Below are 22,314 nucleotides of genomic sequence, written 5' to 3'. Positions count from 1 at the left end.
TACCCTTGAACAGCCACAGCATTAAGAGACAGGTGATTCTACTCACCAACAACAGAAATGACCAGACTTACTCTGTCGCCCTTGGGGCCAGGCGTTCCAGCAATCCCTCTTTCTCCAGGCATACCTTGAAGACCCGGCGGGCCTGGATCACCAGGTGTCCCACTAGGGCCTGGGCTTCCCTGAAACAAATAGAGAACAAGTTGTTGTCTATTTATCTGAGAAGTTTCTTTGTCTCTAGGCTGTAGAGCATGATGTGCCTGTGTTGAAGTCTCTGGGGCACAGTTTTAAGTAATAATTTTCTCTTAAATTTGGACTTTATTCATGTCCAAATACTTCTCTTTTCCCATTGTGTTACTCAGGAAGTTCAGCTGTAATACCGTAGTTCTTCCAAATACATCACTATTTACTCAGTGCATACTGGGGATAAGAATAGGCAAAAAAAAAGAAGCCTAAGCATCTTTCTAACTTGACCCTGATGGCCACATGGGTCTATTAAACAAACGAGCTACAGGTAGAAGTTGCCAGGGGCAGAGATGCCTTATTTATGCTTTGCCTCTCACAGCTCACGTCCATTACAGGTCCTGCATTACTAGAGGCATTCTGTACCTGTGGTGACCTTCCTAGGCCCAATTATATCAATTGCAGGTGAAAGAAACACATGCAGTTTTCAGTACTTTCTTTTAAACATTCAACCCTGGCAGGTGTCTTTGTGTAAACGGATATGGGTTCTTAAAGCACAGCGATTGCCAGAGGGTTTTCTGCAGTTCAGAAATGGCTTTGCCCAGTTCTACTGAGAAACACAAAAAAAATATTTTACACTTCAGACCTATATAAATGAATACAAAATGTGATTTCTGAACATCTTGCAGGTTATTAATATTGTTATACTGGAATAACTTTGTATGTACTTCTAGAAACCTTATATAAACAAGACACCTTTCATGAAAATCTATCCATTTTATAATAAAAATTATATCTCTTATGTTCATGTAAATGAGCAGAATTATACATTACACCACTGCAGCAACACAAATCTCCATGCAGCTTACCTTTGGACCATCAGGACCATGACCTCCAGCCATACCCTTTTCACCCTGGAGTCCTGATGATCCTGGTTCTCCCCTTTCCCCTGGATTGCCACGTTCTCCCTATAAAACGGAAGATTACTGCTTATTTAGAAGTCAGGGTACAGTTCTGGTAGACAAAATCCTAAATACACCACTAATGCAGCACTGCTATTTGAACAAAGAGCCTGTGAACAAATTCTAGGAGAACTGATCAATTAAAAACCAGCATTATGCTTTTATTGGTAAAGGTAAGTGAAATAGCATGTTGCCCAGCAAACTAAAACCTGTCATTTCACAGTAAACCAAATCACTTAGAAGCTAGTACTCGACGCTACTTCATGAGCTATGAAACCTACCAGATGGTAGGTTTTACAGAATCCATTTTAAAATGTATCCATGTTTACAACCATTTTACTGACAGGAAAAAAAGTCAAATAGTCATGTTAGCTGTTAAAGTCCATATTATGTATCAACTTTCAACCTTGGAGAACTGTTATGAATATTTAAACTCTGAAAGAAAATACATACCCTAGGGCCCAATGGACCAACAGCTCCAGGATCTCCAGGAACACCCTAAGTAGAACAGAACTCACCATTAGGACGAAAGCATTATTCACAGACTAATAGTTATAGAAATTAGGAGATAAACATTTTCATTTCCAAAGTACTGTGAATGTAGATGGCTAGTTCTGAATGTTATCTGTCCATAACAAGAGGAGATAGTCCAACTCAGTTCAAGAAGATATTCAGATTCTAGTAATTATTTTATCCAAAAGCAGTTCTCAGACAGCTTGCAGACTGCATCAGTACATATTTTGAAACAGAGTGGGGAATTAAATTACAAAGAGAAAAAAAGGCAAAACTACTTTATAAAGTAAATTCTTGTTAAATCCTAAATTACCTGATCGCCTGGCTTTCCTCCCTCACCTGGAGGACCTGGTGGCCCTGGTAAGCCCTGTAAAAATGTAATTAAATGGTCACTAACATGATAGAAAGTTATGTAAATCCGGATTTAATTAAGATGCCAAGAATACGAATGTAGTAGCATACTCAGTACAAGAGTATGCCCTCAGAGATCTGTAAGCAAAATAGTTACATGAATATTTCACCAAGTGTTTTTCCCCCTCTAAATGATACAGCAGGCCTTCTTTAACATTTGCAGTACACGTGTATCAGCCCTAAAAATAAAGTTCTCTATAAACAAGAGATTGAGTTGACCTAATTAATACTTCATTATCAAAACAATTCTTTTGCTCCGTATTTGGAACATCTTTGGAAAATCTCCAAATTAAAACTGAAAACCAACAAAGGTTTTCTCAAGGGATACACAGCTGGTATGTAAGCCTTTGCCAGTTCAGTTTACTGCACAGCTGATGTGAAAGCTAAGTATAGCTAATTATTCTGAGCATCATTGCCTTAGTTCTGAAGCTGCTTTTTGTTAAACATCATTTGGTTGAATTTCTCCAATTTAAGTTGATAAAGACAGGGCTATTTATTTTTTTCTTTAAAAAAATGAATGCACATACCTGAAACCCTGTAGGACCTGGAGGGCCTTGTTCTCCTCTTTCTCCTGCCAGACCCTACACAAAAGAAAGTAATAAGTATACAGTAGAGAAAAATAGACAGGCTCCACAATTTTTCTTCTTTCTGAATATGTGTATTTTCAATTATGTATTTGTTTATTATTTATTTTTACTTACTCCAGGCCAAGATATACCCTATCTAAAGATGTAATAAGATGTATCTTATTTCTTTAAGATCCCCCTCCCCAAAATTCTGTACTGACAGGAAAATACTCAAAGAATCATAAAATCACTTAGGTTGGAAAAGACCTTTAAGATCATTGAGTTCACATAGTTCCACTGAAACCAAGGAAGCTAGGAAAATGGACTGTGGGAAAATTTTGCTCACTTCACTGTTTTTTGTAAAGGTCAGTAAAAGGAATTAGCTTAGTAATATATATATTTTTCAATACAAAGCTTCCCATTTTTCTAGGAATTTTTTTCTTTAAATGTTCTTGGGATGTTTTTGTTTGGAATCGACAACTGGCATGAAGACAGGTAAGAACAGAAGCAGAAAGAGGAATGAATGGATGGAGCGATGGGCAGGCAGAGTGGTAAAAGTTGACTTACTGGTGGACCAACAGGACCAGAAGGACCAACTTCTCCATCTTTACCAGGGGCTCCCTAAATTAAAATGACATAGGAAGAAGTCTTATATAGTGAACATATATAGCAGAAAAGCATCATTTTCTGTAATCACTGCAAATAACAGTCACACTCACTCTCTGCCCTGGGACACCTGCATTGCCAGCTTCTCCGGGTTTTCCAGGATCACCCTAATTCGCAGAAACAAAAATTGCTATATTTAGATACTGGTTTCATCCATTAAAATACATGCAAATGTTTAAAGTTAAGCAGATCTTGGGTATCAGTTTCCATACTCACACTACTACCCTTTGGCCCAGGAAGGCCCATGCTGCCTGGCTGGCCTCTGATTCCTATTGAACCTGCTGGACCTGGACGTCCATCTTCTCCAGGAGCACCCTAAAAAGAATTTTCCACATTAAATTGGAAAATGTTTGTATATATAAAAAAATAACATTAATCTGGTCTGGTGCCACAGTTACTAGTCAAAATATCTTTAAAGTAGATATAGCTCTATGGATTTAAATCCATACTGCTGGATTTAATCAAATACAACAAAATTACCATCATTAAGCCATTATGTGAAAATACTTTATAGTTTCTTTAAAGCTACATTAAAAAAAGATATTTAAAAATATTACAGCAGCTGCTAAACAACAGACACTGCTACACAAACAAAACTAAAGGAATATTATCTGCATTAATTTTGGAGTACGGAATCTATAGTGAACACTTAGAAGATGAACCTTCACAAATCAAGAAAACTCGAGTTAATAAAAGTAATTTCAGTGAGTTGGGACCTTTGAATTACTGTTTCCTCGCTGAAAGGACTAATTTTTGTGTTTCTTACCAAGGGGCCAAGTTTTCCTTCTGGTCCTTGAACACCTGGATTTCCTGTCAAACCCTAAAAGTGGGAGTAATATCGGTGTTAAGTTGTGCATATAGTCCTAGAACAATAGAGAAATGTAAATAAATCCAAAAGGTACACTCAGTCACTACCATGGTGCAAACACACTAAGACATTCTTTACACAAGAATATCTTCCCTGTATCAAAGGTCCTCATCCTCATCTTAACTTTACATCTTCATCCCCCACTGCCTTTGATCTTCTCTTTTTCTAGTCTTTCTTTTCGTACTTTTACACCTCTTGAGCTTCTCACAGGCCCATCTTTATTTCTGCATTATAGAGTGACCTAAATCGCATCTTATACTTGCTGTTCCCCTTCTCTCCTTTTGTAATATTGCAAATTCTCCCAAAATATTCTTCCTGACAAAAATCTCTAGATGACATGCACCACTCAACTACATGTTATCAATCACCAATTTAATGAAGGTCTGGCCTTCAATTCATGTTATCTGTGGCAACTGTGTGCTTTACAAGCACACTTCCTTCAGTTGCATTAGCCACTCTCAATCAGAACTATTTCTCCTTTTTTGAAGACAAGTGGAACCTGTGCTTCCCAACACCAGCAGGAAAAAAGACAGGCATTTTGGCCTTCACCCTTTAAGTAGCCCCACTGAAACAAGTCTGCCCTTGTATAATAGCTTCTTAATTCTGCAAAGTTCATTGCTGCCTTCTGAAAAAAATGTCATGGTTTATAATGTACTGCTATTAGCTCCTTACCCTTGCACCTGGGAGGCCAGGTTCACCAGGACGCCCAGGATCTCCCTGACCTCCTTTAGGACCAGAAGAACCTGCTGGACCGCGCTCCCCTTGGGCACCCTAGAAAGAAACCAGTTGACTAGTAATTAACAGGTAGGAACAGTAAGAAAACAGCAACAGTAAGAGAAGGTTAAATAAAACAGGTATCTTGTATTAAGGACTTAGTTTTTGCAAACAGAGTTCCAAATCATTAATACTTTCTTTATTATTACTTTGTCCCCCCAAATAATTACTTTAAAAGTGTCTCTTCCATAAATTTATATAAGGATTTTAGAATTCCTCTATTTTTACCAAGAAGCTAAGAATTTACAGAAACACTAGACAAATATAGATGTGAGTCACTTCCCTGCAGTGTTATAGCACTTAGGAAAGCCGAAGGGAGAAGTCTAGAAAAACTATGCCACGCACAAAGAAAAGGCAATTGTTCAAATAGTTACCTACTATAGAGTAATATATAAAATGATATAGCAGTAGAAACAGGTCAACATCTCTTATCTATTCACCTTTGAGCATGAGGGAGGATTAAGGGACAAGCAAGGAAAACTGAACATCACAGGAACTGAAAGTGACTTTTCACCAAAAAAAATGTAATCTCAAAACATTCAGAGCCCATTTTTGGCATTTGTCAATTCCTTCTGACCCTACTTCCAATGACTCTGAGGATGTACCAAGAAGCACATGTTCTTAATGGAACACTTTCTCTCTGTATGTCTGTATGTATGCAAATTTTAAAAACTACCCACATGAAAGACAGACACTTTAATTTAATTTACCTTTGGTCCAGGCAAGCCATCAGAACCTGGAAAACCACGATTACCAGGAGCACCCTGGGAAAAGGCCATAGATACAAGATTATCATCACAATTTTTATATAATTTTTTGCAAATAAAGTATTAGATTTGTGGTTTGGGGGTTCATTGGGTTTTTTCCTTACAACTTTTTGCAGTACTTTAAACTTGGGGGTGGGGTGGTGGTGTTTAACCACTTGTAGTGGTAAAAAAATCAATGTTTCGTTCACCCACGCTGAACAGCTCCTATGTGAACAGTCTCATTGAAAAGAAGATGGCCATTTGTACAGGTTAAGTAAAAAATCTGCAGATTAGTTCATCGTATCTCCATCATTTCTGCTACCATACTATCCTGTGCACTGAAACCACAAATGAAAATATCCAGGGTAAAAATAATGCATAATATGACAGATTTCCCCCAGAATAATAAGCAGAAGTATGATCTATTCAGGATGCAAAAAAAACATCATGCCATATTTTTATATCCTGATTCTCAGGGTATCATTTTCAAAGAGAATATATGACAGAAGACAGCATCCTAAAATCACTAATCTGATACAGAACCAAGTTATAGACACAAATTAACGAGTTAGGAAAATAATGTTTGACTAAACTCCCAACAAAGCCGTAAGAAAATTCATGGTTAAGATGTTTTTTCGTTTAGCAGTGCATCTTTCAAAACATATTATTCCCTTGGACTGCTTACCCTCTCTCCAACAGGACCTGGTGGACCTACTGAACCTGGATCACCTCGAGGACCTCTCTTCCCTTCTTCACCTACAGGGCCAATGGGACCCTGGGGACCTTGAGGGCCCTAGTGAAAGTAAAATGTTTTCCAAAAAAAACACTGTTAAGCTCACCACTTCTCAGGTATATTGAAACAGACTGTCTTCTAATCATTAAAAACATTTTTCCAAATCAAGGATGAAAAATCTAGGTAGGTTTTGAATCAGTTACAAAATGCAGATTTTCACCATCAGCTTTTCTCTTTTACAGTGTTCATTAGCTATTATTTCGATAAGAAATGTATTATGAATAAACTAATTCTGCAGTTTAGCTGTACAGTGCTTCTTATCATCACCTGTTTGCTTATATAGAAGCTGCAAAGGATTCAAAATTCAGTGAGACTCGTAGAAGTTCTCAAAGAAAGGAGAAGACAGCCAATGGTAAGGAAACCGTAACTTCATCTGCATAGTTTTGTCAGTTATTATGTAACCATTTAACTAGTGAGAAAGAAAAAAATACAGACTGGTTGACAAGTCAAACTGATCTGAACTCTGCAGAATCACTTTTCTTTCAAAATTCACATGGTTACAGCATGGAATTAGCCATGTTCTCAAATACTCTGTCACAAACATTAGCTGTGGGTCAAAGAGCTATGTATACCATGCAGGTATAAATATTTATATTAATGTATAAATACGATACAGTTAATATATACACAACTGCGTAAATATAGAATGTATTAAATGTAAGTTCAGGATAAAAAGGACTTCTTAATTATGATTGGCACACAGACCTGTGTGCTCTTAAATGTTCAGAAGCATATGGATCTCTTTCTCACGAGCTAGAATAAACTCATTATGCATGCTACAGTAGATGCACTAATTGGTTTCTCTGTCCTTGAGTCCTGTAAGGTCTATACTGGGTAGGGGATTTATAGCATCAAAGGACCTGCTTCACCATTCATTCTTAGTACTGTCTCGCCAGGTTTACTGTGGTTTGTCTTCCACAATAATGTCTCAAAAACCAGAAGTAATCTGATGCTTGTCATCAAGAGGAGTGCTGAAAATTGTAAGAATCTATTCAAAATACTCATACAAGCCTTTGTGATTCCCATTCATCTTACAAAGCATATGAAGACTTACAGGTTCACCTTTGGGTCCTGCTTCTCCCTTGAAACCTGGGACACCAGGGTCTCCCTGAAAACAAACATTAATAACACCTATAAGGTTAAAACTCAGCATATATAATTTGACCATTCTGGATTATCCTATGAACCATAAAAACATTCCCTATTGTAGTAACCAGCGGTAGTTAATATAAGAGGATGCTTATAGTTGTTTGTCTTTCCCTTTAGCGTGCTTGTTTATTATGACATTATCAAGACAAAAATTTAAACGAGACAATTTCAGAAAATAATTGTTAATGTTTGTCCAAGTTTATATAGCCATGCTTCTTTCTTAGGCCTCTAAAAAAGCAAAACCAGTATTTTGGACACATAGATCCAAATCTCAGCATATTCGCTAGTATGTGATTAATTTATTTAAAGGAACCTCACTCTAATCACTGTTTCAGTTTCACAGCATGATACATTTGCTAGACATCTTAATTTCCACAAGAGACAAAGCCATCCTTACCGGTTGACCTCGAATACCAGGTGGGCCAGTACTGCCTTGTGGTCCTGGGGAACCGGGTGGACCTGATAAACCAAGAGGGCCTCCAGTGCCTGGAGATCCCTGTAAACAGAAATAACAGCAAGCACAGTAAGGAAAAAATAATAAGGAAATAAAATAAATCCTCTTACACAATTTCTTCAATGGGTGATATGATCACTTACAGTTGGGCCCTTGGCACCTGGGGAACCATCTGTCCCTTCAGTACCCTAAAAATAATGTACCAATCATTAGGAAGGTATCGATAACAAAAGCAGATGATGATTGTTAATTTATTCACTTCACAAGACCAGAAAACAAAGGCTATTAAATAAACACAGCAACGTAAAATCTACTTTTGGAAACGCTAATATGAGTAACAAAGTGTGCAAATTAATGTGACTTTTAATCTTTAAGATCCTATGTTTAAACTTAAGCTTTAAATACTTGTAGGACTGAGACTCTATCAGGCTGTATAACTTCCAGTTTTCTAAGTCCCTTTAATTAAATAATGAAAAGTTATTTTCAGTAAAATAAGCACCGAACAAATGATTGATAACTTTCCTATTCCGGTAAAGAATTATTTTGAGCAAAACTCAGTGCCTATCAAGTGGGGTATTAAAATCCCCTATAAAAAGGCAACATGCAGAAGCTGAGCACTGAGGAACTAAATTCAACGTACTTACAGGAAGACCTTGTGATCCAGCTGGACCCTGTGGACCTGTTTCACCTCTTTGTCCTTGAGGACCTTCAGGACCACGAGGACCTGTTGGACCTGCTTCACCCTACAATTTCACATGAGAAAACAACTGGAGATTATCTTGCTCTAAAAAGTAACATTTCAAAGTAACTAGAGAGGAATATTGAGTTCAGGTTTTGAAATAGTTTATTATCCTCAAAATACACTTTTGCTTACCTAATTCTGCTTCTACTACTTCTATGTGAATGTAAACTTTAAAAGTACAAATAAAATTTTACTTCATCCTATACAACGACAAGGAATCTTTCTACAGAGAAGCAGCACTATATACAGTGGCCCATACCAGATCAGATATTTTAGATAGACATCTCTCTCTAAAATCCCAGTATGTATCTGTAATTTGACAACCTTTTTTTTTTAACTTTGTTAACAGCTAAGGCTTATGATTCAGAAATGGTAACACGTCCGGTGGTTTTTTGCACAGTACAGATTAACTCACTGTTGCAGCACTATATGAAATAGAAAATCCCTGTAAGGTTGAACTGGATGCTCCAATAAAAAATTTCCTCCTGGCATCTTATATCCTATATATCATTATATAGGAAATTTGCCTTTTGGAACTGATGGCTTTTAATATCATGTCTTCATAACTGAAATCCCCATCTTCACTGCGTAGTCTGCTCAGCTTTTATGAGTTCAAAACAGCTATTCCAATTTTACATCACCTCATGATCAAACTTGAAGGTAGCTCCTCCCTTTCAAAAGCTTTCATTCTTTCATCATGTGACAGCTTCTCCAAACATTTATTTAGGTATTAAGTATTGCTTAGTCATACCAAAATATTTTGACATGCACTAAAAGGTCTATCATTTAATTGTATACATTATGCTAATAGTCTTATTAAAACTTTAAAAAAAATGTTTTGTGAATGTTTCCAGCTTCATAGCAACACAAAACATTTGCTGAACTTGGCTACCCGACTGAGAGTTTCTTCTTGTATAATTTTTTCCTATCATGTTTTAGGAGTATAAAGGAACAGAGGAGCAACTGGGTGGAGGGCAAGTATAAGAAAGCTGTTGGAGTTGTCTTTTCTATCTTTGCAGACATATTCTCAAATCTAGGAAAAAAAAATAAATAAATTGAACACTTTCTTGAAAAACAAGACAGGGAAGTCCCACAAAGACAGTGCTGCAGCCAGTGAAAGTTTTTCATTTCAGCTCAATCACACAGAGCCATAAAGGGGGTAATAGCCATTTGCTCTATTGTGATGAACTGCGGTACATCTCTGTTGGGGTTCAAGCCTTTTCCCTAGCAGTCTAGGTCATCTCAAGAAGCGTTCTCTGCTGAAACTGGAAGTTTCAGCACTAGAAGGTACTGCTTCCATCCATAGTCTTAGACTAGTCCTTGCCACTTAGCTTGTAATAATGCATCTTGTTACTCTGAATATACTAGACAAGATTCCTGAGGCACAGCATGACAGTCATAACCACCCCTTAGCTCAAGCAAAAGTGAAAGCAAAGAGAGTATCCTAACTGTGGTGAATTGCAATTACTTTATTTGACTTCTGATTTCTATCTTCTGTCTCAAGGTCCTGACTGATTTCACAGTAACTCAGGGATCTGTACACATTCCAGTCTGAACTCTATGTAGTCTATTACACATTTTTTAATTCTGTGTTGTTAGACATATTTCATTTTTTACCTTTATACCAGGAGCACCTGGAAACCCTGGAGAACCAGTTATGCCAAGTGGGCCCTATAAAAGACAGACATACAAAACTGTAATTCCGCAGTTTAGATCACACAGATTAGTATCTAATCACTGGTTAAATATGGTTCTGGGATTAAGTGTATTGTTTAGTCATAAAAAATTTGTTTGTGACAAAATCAAAATAACTATAAATAATGTTTTTCTAACTGATACGCATACACTCTATGGAATTGTGGTGCAGTATTTATTTTAATAATGTATTTACGGACTCCAGCAAAGCGATAGCTCTTGATTCAGCTATAAGGTGTAAATTGCAATGTACACAACTGACAATTATTATAGTTAATTGTTTTTCAATTTTAATTTTTTAAAACACTATATCCTCTTTTTATATCTATGTTACTGTGGTATGGTAAGGAAAATATCAGATACTTGTTAAGCTGTCACAATTTCTCCTGCAGAAGGTAGCAAAGGAGAATTTCAAATCTTTTAAGCCTAAAATAGTAATCTAGAAAAAAGATAAATACAAGCCACATTCACACCGAAACTACTGGACTGCTAGACAAGATTTCTGAGGTAAGCAACATGACAAGTGAAGTATAATTAAAGGCTATGAAACTACATGCCCTGCTTCCTACTCTTCTGCTCCATTGAGATTCCCAAATTCACAGCCAAATTAATTTGCAAGCCTTGAAACACAGATTTTTGTATCACATTTTCAAGGCTATATAGACAAAAATGTACAAGAGAGACAGTTTACTACTTGGATCTTTGTTCAGACAGGCTGGTATTTATGGAAAAGGAAGTGGAGGAAAGGCTGGGTTATGGCACACCATGAAACACAACGCTGTGCAGAGGTACATCTTCAGCTCCCAAAACTAGTGTAGCTCTTCCCAAATAGCATTATATCTTGAGACAGTCAAGGCTATTTCTAAGAAGGGCTGACAGCTTGAGCAGACCATAATATTGATATGGCTACGCTCTTTCTGGTTCTAGAGCCGAATTCTTGGTACACTGCACTGCAGTGTGTAGGAGCGCCTCATGTGGCTGCGAGGATGTGGAGTTTGGGCAAGGATGCCCAACAGCTGGGACAGCATTACATGGCTGACTGTCCAAACTCAGTAAGAAAGCAAACTTCAAGTGTATACACTTGAATATACCTGTATGGTATGATGCAGTCCTTGTTTTGCTAAACAGAAAGACTTCCAAATAAGGGTTTTAGAGTACATTTGTAAATTGTTTCCATTTTCATAATGCCTCTTGTGCTGAACAAGACATTCAACAGAAGACCTTTCTACTGTATTATAAACTCTCTGGATGGCGGCACACAGCGGTCATAAATATTCATTACAACACTGTTTCCAGAGAATTCCTCTTTATCTTTGCCTGATTTTCTTTTTTTTTGTAAACTATGATGCATAGTGTGAAAAAATGTTCTATGTAATAAAGCTCTGCTGACAAACTTAATAAGAACAATCTGTCCCACTAAGCATTAATGACAGACATTTCTGCCATGACCTTGCACTAGATTTCTACAGAACTGATGTAACAGTCTAAGTACATTTTTGAAAACCTGTGTCCCAGTTTATTGGATCACAAATATATTTCTGCCAAACCTCTCTTTTTGCAGGAAGAATTCCAGAATTGCAGTATACACTGCACTGACCCAAATAACAATGTATTTCATTAACACTTCCTCCAATGAAAACCAGATGCATTAAGTACCAGTATCTCCCCTGTGACAGTACATGGGATTTTACCAAAAATATTAGTCAACCAATTATCATGTCCAGTTTAGCTGAGCTCATATATTATGTCAAATAAAAATTTCAAGCTCCATTTAGAATTTCATAGCTTGGGACCCACCTTTTTTAAGCTTCCTAATCTGTTTTCAATACTGACAAATCTTTTGATTCAGAGTTTCTTCTAACAAGTTACACTCCTTTCATGGTGCACTAAACAAATGAGGTTTGCAGCTTTTAGACACACTCATTTTTTTTGAGCTTCTATTATAGTTCATTATTTCTTCACGAACTTTGCAATAAAACAGTCTGTTCATTAAGACGACATAGGCAAATGAATGTTTCTCAAGACATATCACTATTAAACAAAGAGCGTGGACTTTATGAAATTTTAATTGTGGGCAGGTGTGGTTTGGGGTTTTGAAGGAGGTTTTTTGGTGTGGTAGGCCTTGGGTTTTTGTTGGGTTTTTTTAAAAAAGTTGAATATCATAAGTGGTAAAGGCTCATGTTGGCTGCATCAACAAGCAGAAATTGTTGACCACATCACAGAATTAATGCTTTCAAAAAAAGAACGCCACATTTTTAAGGTGGAAGCTGGCCTCACACAAATAGTACAAAATCGTCACAAGCTTTCGTTTGCAAAAGAAGAATTAACTGTATGTATGTGAATAATCCCACTGGTTTCCTAAGACATTTGCTCATGTAAATTGACTCAAAGGCATTTTGCAAATGCGCTGTGAGACTAGATTCTAGGATTGAAACCATCACCCTTCAGTACACCAACATCCAGAGTTTAAACCACCACAGTCATCTTCAGCTCTGTTGCAATCATGTGAGAAGTACTACAGCCACGCATACGAGGCTTTCTCAGTCTGGCAGACATTCATGCATAGGGTTCTGTTCAATGTGTGACTGCCCATAACTAAAAAGCCGTCTTATACACGATTAGTAATGGACAAATTGCAGGTAGCAAGTTCTGCTATCAGTGAGCGTGCTTCTAAGATTCTTCTTGCTAAGAATAGGTGCAAACTCATTCATTAACTTCATATGCAAAGGAAGATAACACGCAGTTATAAACTGGTTTATATTACAGTGCAGATCTTATCTCCCTACGATATGGACCCCACTTCATAAAAGCAGCAAAGCATCACCCCTCCGGGGAAGGGCTATAGCCTACTCTGCAAATTAAAACCTTTAGATGAAGCAAACTACAGAGCATGATTTCTCAGAGGACAGCATTAAAGCTATGATGAGTAGAACTAGGAATCACTTACAGATACTTCCAGGTGCACTTACTGTTAACAGCAACTGCCAACAGATTTTTGTGCTTCTTCTGGTAGTGTCAAAAGGCAAGTGGCAAACATAAGGTGAAAAAAATAGGTGATTGAGAAACAAACGTACCATTGGTCCTGGCTTCCCAGGCATACCATGCTGGCCACGTCCACCCTAAATACAAAAATGGACAAGACAGAATATTTATAAGCACAGTAACTAATTTTTCTTCATTACTTGTTATTAGCATTTGTGATAACAGACAGATATACTAAAGTGATCAAAGAAATGCCGTATTGTCTCCAAACACTGGCATAGAAAACTTCTGGAAGAAATTATGCTCCCCCTCAAGTAAATTGATTTCTCTATTTTCAGAGAGGCCAATATTTTGACAGTGTAATTGTATGGAGCACATAACATAAATGAAGTACATAAAAGTCATGGGGAGAAATGCCAGAAAAACAACACTTGATACTAGACATTGAGCAACTAATTTCTACTCAAATATGATCTCATCTCAAGGCTAATCCCTCTTTTTGCTGAAAAGCAAAATAATTATTAAGAAGACAGATTTATTACCTGGAATAAAATTATAAGACTTACTTTAAATTAAAAGTCTAAATTTTAATTTTAAAACTTTTTTCCAGACAAAATCAATACATATTATTTCTAGTTCCATAATTTTTGGAGAAAAGAGCCTCTCACAGAAACAAAGAAGAAATTTTTGCATTTACTGGAAAAAAGTGTTGTGAGGGTACCTGGCCTCATAGGAAGTTCTGGTGGGAGAAATTACCACACAGTGACCATTCTCCATTTAAAACTGGTTTTGTCTTTTGAAAAATTACAGTAAACGTCTAACCCCACAAAATTCTGCTCAGGCCTGAACTTTCTTAAGCTACAGCAGAACTCACCACAGAACTGACTAGCCGTCACATGAATAAACGCTTCAGGCTCAGGGATTTAAACTTAAGTAAAAGAAGGGAAGAATTACAAGGAGAGAGAAGGAAGATCCTACTTACAGGGGCACCCTGTGGTCCAATTCGACCTCTTTCTCCTGGCATTCCTCTAGGACCCTTGAAGAGAAAACAAAAAGTGCATTATTTAGGAGCTCATCATGGCAGAGTAATAAAAAGGGTTACAGAATTCACTTGACTTTTCCCCCCACAGTGAATAGAACATATGCCACTCCCTCTTTTTTTTTCTTTTTACTTTACTATTAAAAACATTGACTTCTCCTTTGCTTCAAATAAATTTTGCACTGTATTGCTCTTCAGTGATTTTCTGCTCATTCTTCTTTATTTGCTTTTAACGTGAACATGACTAGGTTCACTGAGACTACAAGCATGATAAGGACAGATGATGAGAACCAGAGTTACAGAGCCAAGTTATTTTTTTTTACCTCCTGCAGGTGTAGCTTATATCTTGTCCTGTAGCAGGAAAGAAGTAGCAGCTTACATAAATCCTTTCAGCCTCACAGGCTTGCCCAGTGGAAATTTAATAGACTGTAATTTTTCTTTTCCTGTTCCAACAGTATTTCTAATTTTAAACACATTACAATAAATTCTGTATATACTCACCAAGGTCAACAATGCAATCTCACTTACTACAACTCATTCACAAACTAGGTCCACTTCAGGGATATTACATTCTGCATGACACAAGATAGTGCTTTGCAGAGAGATGTCATTATCTGATATCAGAAAGGTGCTTTACATCCAGCAGCACTGCTGAGAGTTGATTTTTGGCATGTTACACTGCTCACAAGTATACAGTTGTCCAAAACCTCATCTGAATGAAAACTACTCTGACAAAAAGTTTCTCATTTTTATTTCCATGCTACACATGCTTATCCTCACCATAACCTCCAAAGTCCTCTGTACAGGGTTTTCTTAGCTAGTGCATTTCTGACCTAAATTATTCCATTTGTATCTCAGAGCAACCAAATCCAGTTTTTGTAATATTGAAAATGCTCCATATGAAGCATCAACACGTTAAAAGGAAAATAAATTTGTCACCCAACACTTACATGAGTAGCTAAACAATCACAAAACCTACATTCTGTTGAGCCTTCTGATTTATCATTACTGTCTACGCTGGTGAATTGTGAAGAATAACAGCCTTAGTGGACCAAATCTACAGTTAGTGTAATAGAAAACAAAGCCTTAATTAAAAGAAAGTTCAGCTTCATATCAAGTAAAGAAATCAAAACCTTAAAATCCCTATTGGCAATAGCTTTTACAATCTTAAAGCCATTTCTGCAATACCCAATGCACATGACACTCACTAGAGGACCCGTTGCACCCATGGCACCTGTTGGTCCAGATTCTCCCTAGAAGTGGGAATGAAATAACACAGTTAGAGGAAATGTGTTAGAAGAAAATGGAGTTACATGTTTCATCCCTGTCCTCATGTTAAACCAAAATGGTGTGTTCATAAGATCTACTATCTTTCATTATTTTGGCATTATAAAAACATGCTTAAGCATTTATTTCTTTAGGCCATGAAAATACCTTTGCTCCAGCTGCTCCAATTTCACCTTTTGGACCATCAAGTCCTTTCAGTCCCTGTAAGAGTTATAAAAATATGGAGAAATTACATTTATATATGCACACACATAGAACATCCCTACTATTGTTGTTAATATGATACTAAAGTGTTTTAAGAATAGATCTGAGGTGGCAAGACCAAGGGAAAAAATAAAGAAGAAAAAAACCAGATGGAATAAAGTTTTTAAACATTTCCTAAATGGAAACCATTTGTACAAGGTACATTTCCTTGGATGTGGTTTCGTTTTTTAAACAAGAACATTTAAAAAAAAATCCTAAAACAACATGAAGAAGGCTCTGAGCCATAGGAAACCTATTTATTCCTCCCCAAAGTAAAATTCTGGCCAGAAAACTTGGTAATTTGTAATTGCTCCATGTTGCAAACATATCCACCTCTCAAGTTCCCCACCCTAATGCAAGGCTTGCCAACAAAGCAGGAGAACTGTCAGGTTTGTGCCTCCTGAAGCTTGGCAGGGCTCATGTAAGCTCCTTCCAGATTCCCAGATCATTTGAAAATAGAGTGAAGAAAGCACTGGAGAATATAATACAGAGGTCAGCTTAAAGGGGAATACCACTGACTTTCTGCGAGGCCCTTTTTTTCTCAACTGCCAATGATTCTGCTGCAATTGGCAGGACTAAAAGTTTAGTCAAATTCACCACTAATACAAAAGAAGTGGAGTATCTTTATACTGAAACTGCTTGGAAACAGCAACTATAAGGAGAGGGATAATCTTGTTTCTTACCCTGTGACCCTTGAGACCTGGGAGACCAGGAGCACCAGGAAAGCCTCGAGGCCCCTAAGTAGGTAAAAGAAAAACCAAAATCCTTATTTCTGCAGATAAACCTAGAAATAATGATGCTATCAGGGAAGAAAGTAGCAACATTAATACTAATACTCCTAAGACTCCTCCTCCTGACTTAATACTGAGGCATAGTATTTCAGCAGGTCACAGATGATACAGCACAACATGCTATGCAGTTAGACAGTCTCACCACTATGTACATTTTCACTGATATTAAAAGATTTATTGTTTACATCCATGTATGATCAAACATCAAACAGAAGTAATGACTAGTGGTCGATCAAGTTTTGAAGCCTAGTATGAAGAAACCTTAATTAAACAGAGATCAAAACTCAGAGCTATAATTTAAAATAAAATAGAAACAGAGACCAAACTGCAAACTGCACACGTTCTTTGAGAACTCATTAGTCAGTAGCACGATAAAAAAACACTATTAAAACACATTTAACAATTAAATCAAAGTTGCCTTGCACTTAGTTTCCTACCAAGTTTCCCGATTTCTCTTTCAGGAAAGACTAAGTAATGGAAGGGAGCTAGGTGCCTCGTGTTAGAATACTGGTCATAGGAATTTGTAATGGAAATCACATCAACACCTTCATACTCTCAGATAGTAACAATTCAGCAAACTGTTTAAACATATCATCACCTCTGAACCAAAGTTCTCAAAAACACTACAGTTCATATCTTTCGGCATAGCAAAAAATCATGAAGATATATTATAGAAAATGCAGCATCATGAAGCAGCACTGTTACTCAGAGGAGCAAAAAAGAGCATCTGAAATCTCAGCATTAGAGAGGAGAACTCCACATACAGACAAGCTGTTTGCTTGTTAGCATCAAGGAACATAAGAAAGGTATTTGTCTTCCCATCATCAATTATATGGATAATGTTTGATCATAAATTGCAGTGGGAAATTACTCCAGAGTTGGTCCACTCATAAAGGAAAATTTATGAAGGTGTGTAATTTCTGAAATTAATATATTAGGTGGCTTGAAATTATTAATCTCAGTGATTTTTCTCAGTGAAGGATGATTTCTGTCGTCATATGAGGTCTTGCATGTATATTTGAAACTGTACAAATTATGCGTGTTTAGACTGAATGTAGCCCATAAAAACTATTTATTTGGCCCCTGCTCAGTAGTACATGTACATCATTTTATGCAATCAAACGATGAAGCACACACACGCAATAAATCACATACAAGGAGACAAATCACATACAAGGTGAAACAGCCATTGGGTATCTCCATAGCAGACTATATTGATCAAAACATGGCACACTTTGTGATAAATGATCAGGGTATTCAATGGTGCTATGCAATTGCAGCAAACTCTTAATGAGATGTGTGTGTGTGTGTGTGTGTACAGTTTAGTACTTCTTACCTTCATCAGAAAGTCTTCTAAAACATGATTTTATTGAGCAAAACAGCTTGATCTGAACAGAACGATACTCCACAGACTACATTTGCTTCAAACGGCTTACAAAACATTGTCTTTGATCCATAAAACTTAGGAGGAAAGCTTAGGAAACAACACTGCCTTGTTAAAAAATCATTTCTCTCTCCAAGAGATCATATCTCCAGTTGCTAACAAAATTGCGAGGCAAGAACTGGATGCTTAAAAAGAAAGGGAGGCAATTTAAGAGATGATGTGTATCAGGTGGCTTCAGTTCTGGGATTTATCTGTCCTGTTTTCAACCAGTACAGCTCCCTTCCAGGCACAAAAACTTGACTAATTAAGGTAGAGCTCTTAATATGGGCCCAAATTATATAAGATGATAAAATGATGTCATTACAGCATCAGATATACCTTCTTTCCTTTATTTCTAGAGTAAAATAGGACAAGTAACCTCTGTAGTACAAGTACATATTATTTGGAAATCCTTTAACCACATTTACATGTGGAAAATATAGATAAACATAAATTTTATGTCTATGATACAATTCCCTCTTCCCATGCCTTCAGACTGACTGTTATAAAGGTAAACAGTGCCACCCCAACCCGACATCATTTTACAGCCTCTGAGCACTTCCTGCACATGATTGCAAATGACCATGTGAAATACTAGGAAACGGAGTACCACTTGTACATACTGTTACCGGTTTTATGCACGTTTCATCTATGAAACAGTTGAAATCCATAAAATGACTCTCAGGATTAACTCAAGGACTTTTGAATCACCTGTCTGGTTCTGAGCTATCACAGTGATCTGGATCATTAGAATAGCTAACACATATACTTCAGAAATTGAATGGTAGACCTTTGCACACATTATTAAAAAAGATAGTAGTGACATGATTATTTTGCTAAAATATAAATAAATACTCATGCTCTTACTGGAGATCCTGGAAATCCAGGCTCACCGGATTGTCCTGGTCTACCAGGTTCACCCTAAGGAAAGAAAAAAAAAAGGAGCACATGAAAATAGCAAATGTGAAAATTAACTTCTCTTGTCATTCTTCCATTCAAACAAATGAGGGCATACACATCAGTATTGTATATCCTGTCCTTACTGTAACTATTTCAGTGATATAAATCAACTGCACACATGATTAGCGATGTGCATTAGACATATTAACTTAAAAAAGGTTTTTAACAAATAATTTCGGGAATTGAAGACGGAGTCTAAAAGCATCTCAGCGTCACAAAATGGTGCTGCAATGTAGCTTTCCAGTGAATTAATGAGACAGCCTTTTGTCATCCTCACACACAGAGACATATTTCATAGGAACAGTGATCTAAAACTGCATTGTAGCTTGCTAGTTCTTCTTCTGTTCAAATGTTTTAAAATGTGTATAATTTCATTCTAGGTCGGTGACTATTTTTTGTGTGATGCAGTAGGAAAGAAAATACGGTAGAAACAAATAAGCTTATTTTGAAGATTATTCAAAGTTGTCCAGAGTCACAACCAAACATTCCTCTATATGCATCCACCGGTTCAAATACATCCAATACTCTGGGCTGCAGGAACATGAAAGGCTTCAAAAAAATAGTTTCTGGACAGAGAGAGGGTAAAGTGCTTCACAAATTTAATTGAAGAAATCCATACATACACTGGAAATGGTGGAAGTTCTTAGAGCAGTATCTAGCAAGATTTAGCTTCACTGTACTGAGAGCTAACCATTTCCAAAGATTCGTATAACTCTTTGTATGGGTTAATTGCAAAGCAGCCATTACACAAGCTATGGTAATTTTTATACTGAAATATCCAGCATCCACAGTTTTCAGCTCATTTCCAAGTTATAGATTACAATTCAGACGGATTTACTCTGCTTTGCAAAACAAATGATACATGTCTATTGGTAAATTCTTATGCTATTGTTGTACAGTACATATATACTTATGCAACATGTATAACATGTACATCTTACATATATCAGTACATATATAGAGTCATAAAATCCGTTATTAATAAAATTATTTTGAAATTTTAAAATACTGTAATTTTATTGTCCAGATGTAGGTGCATGTTATCATTACAGTTGTTCTAATTCATCATGTGATCCCAGAGAGAAGAAACCTCCAATTGCCCCCTCCTAACTGTGGTGTATTATTATGTTTGATTTCAAGAAAGATATCTCAGTTGAAGAACTGGCTGAGGCAAGAAATCATAAAGAGCCAGTGCTTAAACAAGGGTTTTGAAAAGGGTTGCTAAGATTTAGTTATGACACTGCACTTAACGAGGAGTACAATTACAAAGAAATGTAAATAGATAAAAGTAGTTACAACAGGCACATCTGCTGGTTAGTCACTCCCTCAAAGATGCCAATGTTTGTTTTAATAAAAATAAAACAAGGTATGAAGTATAACAAACTTACATCTTCACCAGGTTTGCCTGGAGGTCCCTCTGGTCCACGAGAACCAACTGGACCCTAAGAAATAAATATGGTTGTTGAGAAGTCAATTTACCCATCACTAAAATATCTATTTGCTCTATTTCAAAGTCAGGTTTTATAAAACCAGTTCTACATCCTGTAGAAACAGGATGCCTAAGCACACTTGCTTAATTTTGTAGTGTTCTTTCTCAGCACCCTGCCCCTAAGAAACCTGCATTATGTTACATAAAAACATAAGATGGATTTTTCAGCGAGAAAAAAAAATACATTAAAAATCACAGTTGCTGTTGTTCCAAATCTCTGTCTCTTGCTTTTACTTTTGAATCATTTTTCACCTCAAAAAAAAAAAAAAAAAAAGTTCTTATCATCCTCTGTGTAAATTACACTACCAGATCTGGTTTTACCAGTGCTTAACCATCCTCAAGTATGTGCTGGAGAAGTAATGATGATAGTTGTTGCATTTAAGGTAATGAAATAATTTGGTAAGAGATGAAACCTCTTGCATTCTAGCAGGTCCTCAGAGATTAGAGGGGCTAGGGACAGTTGGACTTATCTCTTAACAGATATGTCAATTATGGCCATAACTACAGAGCTGACACCAGATGCATGAACAGCCCGTATGCTGTAGGTCTGGTTGCATTCAAGAGAAGCAGTCATGTTCAGGAATAGCATGATTTATTCTTATGCAACATCTAAAGATTCTTTGAGATTGCCTACGACAAACGCACAAACTGTAGGTTGGCTGTATAACACTACAGACAAAAAACCTGACTGCAATCACACACACTTAACTCCTGGGCAATCACTTGGCATAGCCGAGGGCCCAAACCTTACCAAAAGGTGTCCCTTGGCAGGGGGGGATGGAGGAGCACAAACCCATCGATCTGTGTCTCCAATTTGGTGTCAGATTATCGCCCCTCCGAGTCAGATATAAACTCAGGGTAGTATTTATCTAAGTATGTGTGTGTGAGTGGGTAGGACTGTGGTCAAGACACTGTTTCTTGAGTAATGACACAGCACGTTGCTTGGTGCAAGGTGTGTGTTGTTTTTGTGGGAAAAGAGGAAGAATGAGACATAAGGTCTGCAGAGTACTGCAAACAGTCCTTGAGAGAAGGCGAAGAGCAGGAGATAAATCTGCACAGTCATGTCAAATGTTCCTTGAGAAAAGTGGAAGAACAGGAACACGCAGCCTCCTCCCCACTTTGCATTCCTCCTTGGTGCCAGAATAACACAAATCACTGGATCTCCATCCCGTCCTGCGTTTGTCTGGACACCACGTGTTAAGGAAATGTTTGTTTTGATTATCTTTTGCTGTTTTGCTTTTCCCACACTTCCAACAATAGTTTTTTCTATAATCATTATTATGCATGTTCAAAACAATTAAAATTCACTGATTCAGGACAACATGCTTTGAACATCATAACTCTCGACTGAAGTTACATAATAGCTTCTGCTGAGAACACACACCAAAAAAATCTGTTCTGAAATAAGGAGGTGTAATATACTGTTTGCAATTTTATTGTAGAAATGTTTGTATTTATTGGTCTTACCATAGGCCCTGGATCCCCCGGTTCACCAGGTGGGCCCGTGGGCCCAGCACCACCCTAAAATTAACCAAAGATAATACAGTTACAAATTCCAAAATGTAAAAATATAACGACATA

At 37.0% G+C, this 22,314-nt stretch overlaps 1 protein-coding gene across 2 annotated transcripts in view; it reads right to left on the bottom strand.

The window, feature by feature from the left end:
- Positions 1–22,314, bottom strand: part of COL5A2 (collagen type V alpha 2 chain) — a 114,079-nt gene that overhangs the window by 20,188 nt on the left and 71,577 nt on the right. For both annotated transcript variants that reach the window (XM_026852575.1, XM_026852576.1), the window contains exons 10-34: positions 22,201–22,254; positions 20,633–20,686; positions 19,152–19,205; positions 16,754–16,807; positions 15,975–16,028; positions 15,749–15,793; positions 14,484–14,537; positions 13,594–13,638; positions 10,442–10,495; positions 8,727–8,825; positions 8,226–8,270; positions 8,026–8,124; positions 7,534–7,587; positions 6,372–6,479; positions 5,651–5,704; positions 4,839–4,937; positions 4,065–4,118; positions 3,515–3,613; positions 3,352–3,405; positions 3,200–3,253; positions 2,594–2,647; positions 1,969–2,022; positions 1,596–1,640; positions 1,050–1,148; positions 72–179 (exon numbers count right to left, since the gene is read on the bottom strand). In XM_026852575.1, coding sequence (XP_026708376.1) covers positions 72–179; positions 1,050–1,148; positions 1,596–1,640; positions 1,969–2,022; positions 2,594–2,647; positions 3,200–3,253; positions 3,352–3,405; positions 3,515–3,613; positions 4,065–4,118; positions 4,839–4,937; positions 5,651–5,704; positions 6,372–6,479; positions 7,534–7,587; positions 8,026–8,124; positions 8,226–8,270; positions 8,727–8,825; positions 10,442–10,495; positions 13,594–13,638; positions 14,484–14,537; positions 15,749–15,793; positions 15,975–16,028; positions 16,754–16,807; positions 19,152–19,205; positions 20,633–20,686; positions 22,201–22,254 — 1,647 coding nt within the window. The remainder of the gene's footprint in view (positions 1–71; positions 180–1,049; positions 1,149–1,595; positions 1,641–1,968; positions 2,023–2,593; positions 2,648–3,199; positions 3,254–3,351; positions 3,406–3,514; positions 3,614–4,064; positions 4,119–4,838; positions 4,938–5,650; positions 5,705–6,371; positions 6,480–7,533; positions 7,588–8,025; positions 8,125–8,225; positions 8,271–8,726; positions 8,826–10,441; positions 10,496–13,593; positions 13,639–14,483; positions 14,538–15,748; positions 15,794–15,974; positions 16,029–16,753; positions 16,808–19,151; positions 19,206–20,632; positions 20,687–22,200; positions 22,255–22,314) is intronic.

This window comes from Athene cunicularia, assembly GCF_003259725.1.
Source record: "Athene cunicularia isolate RWA chromosome 7 unlocalized genomic scaffold, athCun1 chr7_part1, whole genome shotgun sequence".
In the NCBI taxonomy this organism is placed as follows: Eukaryota; Metazoa; Chordata; class Aves; order Strigiformes; family Strigidae; genus Athene; species Athene cunicularia.
The sequence above is the reverse complement of the archived record's forward strand: the minus strand, read 5'-3'. Positions and strand labels throughout refer to the sequence as shown.